This window comes from Sinocyclocheilus rhinocerous, unplaced genomic scaffold (assembly GCF_001515625.1).
Source record: "Sinocyclocheilus rhinocerous isolate Xijiao unplaced genomic scaffold, SAMN03320098_v1.1 scaffold1243, whole genome shotgun sequence".
In the NCBI taxonomy this organism is placed as follows: Eukaryota; Metazoa; Chordata; class Actinopteri; order Cypriniformes; family Cyprinidae; genus Sinocyclocheilus; species Sinocyclocheilus rhinocerous.
Genome location: NW_015626033.1, coordinates 1,338,421 through 1,350,817, shown reverse-complemented (window position 1 = coordinate 1,350,817; position 12,397 = coordinate 1,338,421). Strand labels below are relative to the sequence as shown.

The window sequence follows — 12,397 nt, the reverse complement described above, 5'->3', positions numbered from 1 at the left end:
ATCACACCGGCCCCCCATCCTCCCAGCCCCCACGCCAGCCCCTGCCCCCCCAGCAACCAGGCCAAAACAGTCACCCACATGCCGACATGACCTTCAATCCCGCCGCCAATGGGCAGGCAGGTGGCCAGGGACCTGCAGACATGCCCGAGCCTTCTCTGGATGTGAGTATCTACACTGATGGTTGTATGGGCTTCTTCCATTTCTAGAGTCATGTGCTACTTACATTTCTCACACAGTCATGCAAGCCTCACGCTTTCGTCATGGTCCAAAGCTCTGAGCAATCTGAAAAGTTCTGATTTAAGGAATATTCTGGATTCAGTACAAGTTAAGCTCAATCTTTTGAGCATTTGAGGCATAATGTTGACATAATTACCACAGAAATTAATCTCTGGGTTACAATGAGAAAATTATAATGGAATTGAAAATTTAGAATTTAAATTGAGTCTGCAAGCATTCAAATATAAAAATTTGACTTACTAAATCTTTGTTTAAAGTCTTGACAACTTAATGCCATATACCCTAAAAGATTATTGCCATAAACCTCTAAATGATTATTTAAACAGCTTTACAGCTCAAATAATACTCAAACAACAAATAACGCTCAAATAACACTACTTTTGACAAATTTAATTTACCTGCCTTTTATAAAATTATTAGCTTAAAGGGATTCTCCACCCCAAAATGAAAATTTTGTCATTAATCACTTTACCCCCATGTCGTTCCAAACCCCTAAAAGCTTCGTTCGTCTTCGGAACACAATTTAAGATATTTTGGATGAAAACCAGGAGGCTTGTGACTGTCCCATTGACTGCCAAATAAATAACACTGTCAAGGCCCAGAAAAGTATGAAGGACATCGTCAAAATAGTCCATCTGTCATCAGTGGTTCAATCTGAATTTCATGAACCGATGAGAATACTTTTTGTATGCAAGAAAACAAAAATAATGACTTTATTAAACAATCCGTCTCCTCTGTGTCTCTCTGCATCACCGTAGCGCCATTTTGGAGAATATCCGTACTTCTCCACATCACCGTAGCGCCAATTTGCAGAATATCCTCTGAACGCAAGCAGCGTACGCTATTCTGTGTCAGCCGCGAAACAACGATACGTTTTCTACGTGTATTTACGCTTTGATTTGAACGTGCAGCGCGGCTGACACAGAATAGCGTACGCTGCTTGCGTTCAGCGGATACTCTCCAAAATGGCGTTACGGTGACGCGGAGGAGACGAATTGTTGAATAAAGTCGTTATTTTTGTTAACGTTACGGTTAAACCACTGATGGCAGATGGACTATTCTGACAATGTCTTTCATACTTTTCTGGGCCTTGACAGTGTTATTTACTTGGCAGTCAATGGGACAGTCACAAGCCTCCCGGTTTTCATCCAAAATATCTTAAATTGTGTTCCAAAGACGAACGAAGCTTTTACGGGTTTGGAACGACATGGGGGTAAGTGATTAATGACAAAATTTTCATTTTGGGGTGGAGTAACCCTTTAATTATTAGCCAAAAATTGTCCCAGTTCATTTCTATTCTCAGAGCCTCATTATAACCTAATTTTTTATTTTATTTTTTACTTTTTTCTTTTTACAAGGGTTGAATCAAAAGTTTTTTGTTGTTGTTGTTTTTCCTTCTTATATCATGCCACAAATATTGTCATCTGAGCTTAACATGTATTGAACCCAGTATATTTCTGTGTATATTCCCAGTATTTTTATGTTTCTTTATGGTCATTTGCAAGATTGTAACGTAAATGTGTCTGTCTGTCTCTCTCTGTAGCTTCTGCCAGAACTGGCGAACCCAGACGAGTTGCTGTCATACTTAGACCCTCCTGACCTCCCAAGCAGCAGCAATGACGATCTGCTTTCCCTTTTTGAGAACAACTGACGTCTTTCAGTCGGCCTTTTGCGGAGGTCCTAATTTGTTTGGCTGTCAGGAATCGAGAGGCACCTGAAGACTGACTCTGTACTTTGCAAACAGGAAACAGCCATCCTTTTGCCTCTTCCTCGTGTAAATATCTCACTCTTTTACAAGCAACCTTTTCCACACATATATGGCAGCCATGTTGGTTGGCACTAAAGTGATATCTTTCAATACTAATGGAAATACATGTGCAGCTATAATCAGTTCATATGAATACGTCACACAGAACTGTGTGTGTGCTCACTAGGAAAGTATTGTAGCATTTTTAATTCAGATTTTTTTTTTCCTTTTGTGAAAAGAAGACCTGAATAGAATATATATATATATATATTTCTTCCTGTACCGGCCTCTGTGTGTCCGCAATCTCTTGAAGGTTTGTTCTTCCAAGCTCTACCACCACAGCTTCCCAAGTCCTTGTCTGCTGGATGTCCACACTGTTTGTCTGTCCATCTCCCTCGAAAAAGCACAAGAGAATGCGTCAAACTGCACCTGGAAGCCTGTAAAGAAGACAATAAAAGGTAAAAAAGATCATCTCGGAATCACCAGAATGATCTAACCCTCCCATCCCAGAGACTAATGATGGGAGTTTTGCGAAAGTCCTCCAAACACTCCCAAACTCTCACGCCACTTGACACAAGAATGTGTTCTGTTCTAGTACACCGTGCAGCTTTGCACCTCATTTTGTAATGTGATTCATATGTCCAGCACCTTCAGACATATGCATCATGTTCTAAACAAATGCTAGAGGGCATCACGGCATGCATTCTTTTCCTTCTCGAGACAGAATTGCAAACATTTCAGCACTGTACCCGTAATATTGTGCGTCTTCCGACAGACTGTTCCTCCTCCCGCAACATCCTGTGGATTCTCCACACTAGCGGTCACAGAGCAAGAAGAAAGCAATTCACATTTCAAAGGGAAGTCAGTTTTGTGTCATCTGTCTTCTCTGTGAGTTCTCTTCATGCATGAGGCTTGGTCGTCTTAGGCCCTTGATATTTGTACCCCTCTTCTGACAAACTGCATACAATGTTGAAACATTCACTGTTGCCAATCGCCCCTTATTTTAAGTGATACTGTTTTTTTTTCCTTAATCATTTCTTCTGTTCTGTTTTAATTCAGCCTTTTATTCATGAACTGTTGTGTTAAAGTTTTATTTTATAATGCACAATATATTGTTCATATAATGGTAATTATTTGTTTGTTTCTGTTGTTACAATTGTAAAAATTTACAAAAATGTGTACATTTATCACAAGATGTCCATGGATTACCAAAGTTATGCACCCTGATTTGAGAAGGTGGCCCAAACCTATTTTGACAAGCCCATTTTTAAATTGTTACCCATAGAATTTAATCAAATGTATAGTGTTTCACTTTTAGCAATTTGTTTACAAGTAATATCATAGTTATTACACAGCAAACAATGAAGAAAGTGTTAGAATGTTATATATTTATAGATCTTTACTTTTTAATTCAATTATATAATGAAGATATATTATCTCAATACCCATCAATGCATTTAATTCTTACAAAAAAAGGTACATTTCAGTAAAAATCCAATCAAACTTTTATATCAGCAGCTTAGTGAAGGTTAACAACGTCCATGTGTACAAGATGGATTTTCTATACGATTTCTTTGTTTTTGTTTTTAAATCAAAATGGCCCGCTTGAATAATTGTCAGTATTTATGATATTTGTAACGACATTTCCGAGATACTGATGTTACTCAAAGACTGTTGAAGAAGGTTGACATCTGTACAATTGAATACTGTTTGGGAAGTGTTTTGTTGGATGAAACATCACCATTGAAAAATGTTTCCATTTTAAGTAATTTTTTTATGATTTACAATATTAGTTTTCAGTGTTTTTTTTTTCCCCTGTTCTTCTTGGTGTAGAATTATGTACAAAAATGATGTTTGTCGTTGACAATTTAAATACTTAGAACTCCAACAGGAAAACGTGGGTTCAAGTTCTATAGCGTTTGTCTGTAGTTCACTTGTATATCCTTTTTCAAAGATGCACTACCACATATTCGTTCCCACTTTGTAGACACAAATAGGCATAAACTGAACTTAAAGACTCGGCTCTGAGCTGTCACGTACTATCGATGTACAGTCGTTGAAGAGGCAGTGAGTGCTCGGGCAGGAACAGAAAGGTTTGAATGAAATAGACAGTGTGTTCACTACTCAGCCACAGGTGAGGGTTCAGTGAGGGTCGAAGGAAAAGGGGGGAAGGGGCACATTAGGGATGCATGTACATATGTAAATGATAAATAGAGACACGTTAACAGAAATGTATTCATTTTCCCCAGGGGAATGTGCATTGTGTATTTAGAATTTGTAAAGCTTGCATCCACCCATCAGAATCTAAATTGGGTAAAATTAATCTGTGTTTGTTAGCGTCTGTGGAACCTCTAAGCATTTGTTCACTTTTGTAAAATATTCATCCCACATGACTGAGGAATTTGGGGAGGGGATAAAAAGAGACACATTTGTTTTACATTTGTGTAATATTTAGCTTACGTGTATTGCTCCATTTATTGTACTTAATAAGGTGCTACAGAAGATAATGAAGAAAATCCTGGGGAAATAATTTGGACAATAGAAACACGGGGCCAGGAGCGGTTCCAAAAGATTGTAACCAAAATCTAGAGTTTGTACAATTTTGATATGATCAGGAAAATTAAAAACAAATATGAGGTACAATCTGAGGTGATTGGCACCAAACGTTGCAGTTGTCTTTGCTTGTACATTCTGTTGTACAATCATTTCATATTCTAAACTGGTCAGAAGAAGAAAAAAACAACAAAAAACTAATTGTGATTTTTAGTCTTGCGAAACTGTATGTAGTTAGATGCTGTGACATCCTAATATTTATCTAATAAATATGTATTCAGATGAAACAACCTTCCAGCGTTTCTGATCTTTCATTTGGTGTGCATGCGTAGCTGTGAGAATCTGCAGTGAAAACCCACAGGGCTTTACAGTTACTGCAAGAAAACAACCACAAAGTACAAAGCAGAAGTAGGAGGCAAATGTTTTGTATGTGTAAAAAAAGGCTTTCTCATGGGAGCACATGGGGGATAACCAGGGGTTAAATTGGGATTTGTTATGTGGGTGGGCTCTATGGTATCGAGCTTATATATGTGTGTGTGAATGAAATCGGCTGGTTGCTGTGAGATGCCGCTGTGTTCCGCCTAAAATGTAAGTGACCTAATATTATTGTATTTTCTTATTGAACCGTTTATAGAACTATTAAACAGTCGTAATGGTGAAAACGTTGTGTGATGTTGCCTAACTAACTGTATTTTAAATATAAAAACTTTACATTTTGAATTTTTACCTCAGGATGCTGAGTTTCTTAGTGTTGGGCGTTTTGATTTCTCCTGGAGATGCTGCGTGAGCCTCTCCTCAGCTGCGCAACCTTATTCCGTCAATAGATGCATTATATACAGTAGCTATATCCACTATTCGCTACTTACTCTAAATGTAATAAAATCAAAATAATACTTGCGTTTTGGTGTTTACATAGTTATTTTTGGTTACTGATGTTTTAAACATGTTATTTGTCTGGCGTTAATGAAGCGTTAATGTCTGGGGACCCTGGGGATAGTGGATTGTTTCATCTAAGTTACTCGAATCTTTTGAATCAGCTCGCTAAAAAAGATTTTTTCAGAGGCATTTTTACAGATTACACAGGTAGCTACAGGTGAGCGATTCTTTTAGGCTAATTATTATCTCAACTGACTCACTCACACACACCGGTGAAAACACCTACTAGTCCAAGACCAAAACAAACATTAGCATTTAAATATTATTAATTTAAGACTCCAGAAATATGAGTATGTAGTGTTTTCCCCACAAATGGCATTCATTTATTTATTTATTTCTCTATTTTGTTGACTCTATTTGTGCGTCTCTGAAAAACATGACAGTGTTTCGTTCCTGAATTAATCAATTGTTTAATTGACTCGGTTCAATCGCAATGACTCACTTATTAACAGTGACTTGCTGCCACCTACTGGCGGTTTTAATTTTACATTTAAAGTACCGTTTTATATATTTTTTTAATCATTTCAAATATCAGTATTCAACGTTTTAAGATTAAAATATTATTTGTGACCCTGGACCACAAAACCAGTCATAAGGGTTAATTTTTTGAAATTGAGATTTATTCATCATATGAAAGCTGAATAAATAAGCTTTCCATTGATGTATGGTTTGTTAAGATAGGACAATGTTTGGCCGAGATACAACTAATAGATAATTTTGAACCATACAATGTTTTTTTGGCTATTGCTACAAATATACCCAAGCGACTTTTGTGGTCCAGGGTCACATTTATGCATTTGTAACTGCAGGTTAAAGCATTTATGCCCTGCATTAAACAGTGTGTATATGCATCTAAATGCCACTTCAGATGCAGCTTCTTTGTTTCCTCTGCATTGCATGAATTTTGTTGATAATGATTTTATTTGTTGGTAACAGCCCCAAATGACTTATTATTATAATTGACTATGTTGATTACTTTTTATTGAGAAAAAAAATGGCTTTACAAAGGTAAAAATGCCCATAAAGGGTAAAAATCATTTTAAACTTGTTGGAAAAGATTAATTTCTGTCACTGCTATGAACTGACCACCACAAAGAATCAGCTGTCCATGACAGTCCTGCTGCGCAACACACTCAGCAAAATATCGTCTGATTATCGATCGTTATCGATAAAATCCCAGAAAATATAGAGATATAATTTTTTTGTCAACATCGCACACCCCTAGGCTAGATATTTAATTCTCCTTTGCTTAGTGATTGTTACACCTAATTCACTGATCATAGTAAAATAACCTTTTATCTTAGAATTAGGTTTTCTAGAAAAATGTATTTATTTGTAATTTATTTGTATTAAATAAAAAAAAGCCCTCTTTGTTCTCTTTCTCTGGATCATTGTTTCTACACTGGTGATTCTATTCAAATAACTTTTTTATTTGTACCAAACAAGGCCGTAAACATGTCTAGAACATTGGGGGGACAAAATTGTTTGGAGGAAAATATAAAGACCAGACCAGACTGGTAAGGAACTAAATAAATAAAGGATTTAAATGGATTTAGTGGAATAAATTAAAAGAAAAAAGAACAGTAAAAGAACAAGAATAAGATTTTTTGTAAAGTAATCAATCTGAACTGCAAATAATATTTTTATTTTAAAATATGCACCCATTCCAATTGTATTCCTAATATGTTGAAAACGCAAACAACGCAAAACAGAAAAATGCTATTGTTGTCACAATAATTATGAATTAACTGAATCAAATGACAGCCCTACTTTCAATTCAAAACGGCGGAATTTGACCAACAAAAAAAAAGTCAAAAGGGGTAAGCTTTCAACTGAACTGTATAGCCTGCTGTATGTACATGCATTTTAAACGCTTATCTTGCCCCTTCCATGCAATGAATGCACGTTATTGAATGAAGTTTTTTTTAAGAACATTAATTCAACTGCTCAGGTCATTTCAATGGTAGGCTATGATACATATTCATGTATTAAACTCCTGATGATAGCGCGCAAATATTTCTGCCCCATTTTCGCTCGTTGTCAGCCTCTGCTTTTCTGCAACAGACTGAAGCTCCGCGTAAATTCAGCGCGCCTTGCTTTCAGCTAATAATAGAAAAATGCTGCAATTTTCTGGTGTTATTTTATGATTGTTGGGGCAGTCTCCAGCTATATCTAAACTTCTCAAAATACAGTCCGCTTCAGATTGGTTTTAATCACTAAACAAAACAAAAAAAAAACTAAATTTTTAAATCTAATTCTGGTTGGGTGGGCAAGACAGTCATGGGTGTGCTCAGCCCACCCCTGGAGCCGGTGTCCTGACATTTTATCCTACCCGTCAGATTGTCCTACCAGGGCTTACTGCGCATGCGCATATCAATATTGCGTCCTATATTTAATGTATCTGCATTACTGTAAGGGCAGGTTTAGGGTTGGGGTAGGTGTAGACTTTAATAAAACACAATCTAATAGGTAAACACCTAGAAGCATATAGCTATTCTTATGCACACATGCAAAGTATGTTGCAGCTGTATTTCTATGAAATTCTGTTGTTTTAGCTATTCTGTTACTAATAAAATCGTTTTTTTTTTTTTTTTCACTGCTTGTCCTATTTTGGCACAATCCCTAAATTGAACTTGAGTAGTTTTACTAAGGGCATCCATCTCACACGAAATTGAACTACAGTATGTCAAATATTCTACCTGCGTTCCTGATATAAATTACTATGAATTTGATATGGTAATTAATACTGAGACACTAATTTGGGCAAAGAGCACTAATGACTTGTTTAAGACTTGAAGCTAAAAGTTGAGGACTTGCAACTCGACTTGGACTTGCCTGTCTTGACTCGGGACTTGACTTGGGACTTGTCTGTCTTGACTCGGGACTTGACTCGAGACTTGATTGCAAAGACTCGAGACTTACTTGTGACTTGCAAAACAACGACTTGGTCATACCTCTGGCAAAATCTGACAGGGTAGCACAAATCGTCAGAACACCGACCCCGTTAAAAAGTAATTATTTCGACTCATCAGACCACATGGTGTCGCTGTTGATTTTAACTTGACGCTCTTATGGCTCTCCTTTCCTTGACCATAGAAGAACATGTCACGTGCTGTGTGTGTAAGGTAGTGTACGCCGGTTTTTTTGAGTGCTGATTCTTACATGTATCCGTTGATGGGTTTTCAACACTACGGCAAGAATGTTGCAGATGAAAAATCGTATGAAATACTGCTCTGTCGCAATCGCTGCGAACAGACTGGTTTCAGGACCGGTGAAAACCCCTGTTGTTTTTATGGATATTGCAGCTGACGGCGAGTTCATTGGAAGAATTATTATTGAAGCAAGTCATGGGTCATGAACCACCGTTATTTGTAATGTAACAAAAATGTTTGAATCAGAGACTGTTACAATGAAAAGAGCTAGGAAAAATAGTTATTTTTCTTGCCAAGGTTTCCAATGCCTGAAACTAACTTGAATAATGCATGTTTTCACCAGTAGTTTCTGACTGTAAAAAAAAACAGTTGGCAATTTGTAATAGTAGGCTTATATGTATTATTATTAATAACGATAATTGTAATATAATAATACTTCATAAACAATAATAATAATGATCATTATTATTATAATTATTATCGTGTTCAGTAAGTATTATTATTAAGTTATATCAATATTCTAAAGACAGGTTTTTCTTACTTTATTTGCAGCTTTATGCTGACGTTGTACCCAAAACAGCTGGTAAGCAAATACAAGTTTCATAAAAATAATTTAACAATTAATATATAATATTAATCTAATAATATTTTATGGCCTTGCAAAAATTACAGACAAATGAAAATGTACAATGTACAATTAATTTTAGATATAGTATATAAAACACAGTATAATGTATAAAACATGATTTTAAAATTTTTGTGGTTTTATACAGTGCAGTTCTCATATTGGTTCTTGTCTTTCAGCAAATTTCCGGGCCTTTTGTACAGGAGAGCATGGCTTTGGATATAAGGGCTCAGTATTCCACCGAATCATCCCTGAGTTCATGTGTCAGGTAAACTATTAGTGCTACTGTTCATTGTGCCCTTTAGCATTACCATTATTTATTGCATAAAATGCCATCTTATCTCTTCGGTTTTGTTTATTTATTGGTTATGAGTTATATGTTTTGGTCCTAAGGCCATCTAATGATTGATGTTTTGCTGACAGGGTGGAGATTTCACTAATCATAATAGCACTGGTGGAAAATCTATTTATGGAAAGAAATTTAACAATGAGAATTTCAAGCTGAAACACTGGACCAGGTGATGTCACTACTGTTACCGTCACTGTACCATACTTACAATAAACTGTCACAAATAGAGTACAGCTTTTGATTACACATGGGATGAAACATACAATTTTTTAAGAATCTGTAAAAGGTTGTAAGCGAAATGTTAGCAATAACAGAGTTCTATGGTTCTGTAGTCACGTTGGTAGCTGACAACATAATTTATTCAAAAATATTTAATAATGCAATTTGTCAATGGAGGACAATCCAATTCTGTGGAAATCCATAGTTCCTTTCTGCATGTGTCTAGACATGGTATCTACTCAGTTCCTCTGGGATCTGATTCAGCTCAATTTCATCATTACAAGCCTGTGGAAATGTGCAAAAACTGCATGTGCATTTGTTTACAGCCACAAGGTGGTAGTAAGGCTCCCTCAGTTGCAGAAATCCTTTTGTAATCTTCAAACAAATGACCTACTTTCTAAGCAAGTCAAAGCCAGCCTATCCTAGTGCATTTTTGGTGCCAGGGGGATCCTACGCCAGCAAACCATCTTGATATGGTTTGACATAAGATTAATATGGGCAAATAGTGTTGGGTTGTGTAATACATGACTGGATGTAATTGTAGTAGAGAGCCGTAACTTAGCCAACCCAGATGTTGTCTTTCATCCAGTACCCCCTGCTGCTTTTCAAACTCTTATTTTTTATTCTCTGGTTGTTAGATTTCCCCTGAATCTCTATATCATTAAATTATTCAAAGTGACAAATTTGCCTATAAAAAGCATGCAGTAACTCAGGAGGTGGTCTGATTTTCTCTCGGTCTCTCTCTTGTAGGTGTTCTGTCTATGACGAACTCTGGGCCAAACACAAATGGATCCCAGTTTTACATCTGCACTGCAAAAACAGAATGGTATGATGGTGGAAAGGTTTTTGGTTTAATTGTTACTCATCCCAAGTGTTGATGTTCCTGTCGTTCTCTTTCAGGCTTGATGGCAAACACGTTGTTTTCGGGCAGGTCAAAGAGGGAATGGAGACGGTCTCTGTAATGGAGTCCTACGGCCTACATGATGGAGGAACTGTAAAGAAGATTGTCATCACAGACTGTGGAGAACTCAAGTAACCAAGGATGTGCATTCATTTCAATGTGATCAAAGGTTTTCACAACAAAACTGCTTATGCATGTCATTTAAAGTAAATTATATATATATATATATATATATATATATTTTTTTTTACATTTGTTACCTAAGTACCTATTGCCATTTTAATGTGTCAGTCTATGGATCCATTAAGGTGTTTTATGCTTACTAAGTAAGCAAATGACTCTGTAAGTATTGTGATTACTTACCCCTACACAACAAATCTTGCTTATGGGTCAAATGCCATGGGCCACAATTATACTGTTAAAGCCTCTTTTTTTTGGTTTTGAAATTAGGATAAAAGCTATACAGAGATTGTTTACCTTCTAAGAACTATGCCAGAGAAACCCCAGGAGGTTTTTTAAATAAATAAATTACAAATGAAACTGGTTTTGACATATGGAATTTCTTACAGGATATTTGCATCCTGTGCCCATTTTTTTTTTTGTTAATGACTCAAGGCTGTTTTCCAGATGAGGGCCGACTACAACTGCAGTAGTATATCTGGTTGTGTGGCATGCTTTTTAAATCTTCCTGAGAATGATCCCAAACCCTTTTTTAGACTCTATCCAGCGACAAGATTTCCTGTCCCCCTAAAGCAGGATATGACATCCTGTTTGGCTATGAAGATTCTCCAACGTTAAACTTTCAGCAAGAGTCCTCTGAACATGTTCATACAATAGTTGTGGAGACAGCTGGGAATAAGAGTTTGTCAGATATGTTCCATTATAACTGCAGCCAGCTGACATTCACATACCCTGAAATGAAAATGGTGTGTAGGTGTAGCTTATCACAGTAATGCCTTATGAAAGTAAATTATGAACGTTTGTGGAAAACAGTGCTCTTTCCTAAATGAAACCATATGGGGTCTGAACTCACAACTGGTTTGTTTGACTTCTCCGATTGCAATGTTGCTATAGAGACATTCTCATTCCCGCTCTGTTTAAGTCTGCATTGTTGCAACAAACTTGATATAATTTGGGCCTCCACCCTCTAGTGAAGTTTAAGGGATTTGGAATGTGTAGACCAATTACTTAAAGTTGGCTTCAAGAGTAAAGCCAGCATCATCGCCAAGTCCTGATGTTCACATACAGCCCTCATGTGTTTACAATCATTACAAGTAATTAGGCCGAGCGAAAAAAATACACATCTGTGTCTTCAAACCTGCGCTGTTGCGAAGACCAGGCGAACGCTGAACTGAAAGAAACGCTCTTCGGGGCTATTCGACAGTAAATGAATGTGATGTCAGAATGACAACTGTTCCCCAAGGCTTCAGACTATGGTTTTCGATTACACAAGCATCATTCCCAAGCACCATATCTAAATAATTAATCAGTCCATACGCCTTCAGCATGACTGATTTAAAATGGACACAATTTCCCAACACCCAGACACGGGCCAAAGAACATGTTGAAATCCAAAAACAGGCTGTACGTATATTTGGCACAGATTGAACAGAAATATATATCATTGTGTGCTATTCGAAAAAAAATGAAACGGAGTCATGATTCACTAAGTCAGTGT

At 36.7% G+C, this 12,397-nt stretch overlaps 1 protein-coding gene and 1 pseudogene across 1 annotated transcript in view; both read left to right on the top strand.

Annotated features, from left to right (window-relative positions):
* Positions 1-3,571, top strand: part of zmiz1a (zinc finger, MIZ-type containing 1a) — a 142,465-nt gene extending 138,894 nt beyond the window's left edge. The window contains exons 25-26 of the mRNA XM_016511303.1: positions 15-161; positions 1,781-3,571. Coding sequence (XP_016366789.1) covers positions 15-161; positions 1,781-1,888 — 255 coding nt within the window. The 3' untranslated portion in view covers positions 1,889-3,571. The remainder of the gene's footprint in view (positions 1-14; positions 162-1,780) is intronic.
* A 4,999-nt stretch (positions 3,572-8,570) lies between these two features.
* Positions 8,571-11,233, top strand: LOC107708297 (peptidyl-prolyl cis-trans isomerase A-like; annotated as a pseudogene).
* The last annotated feature ends 1,164 nt before the right edge of the window (positions 11,234-12,397 follow it).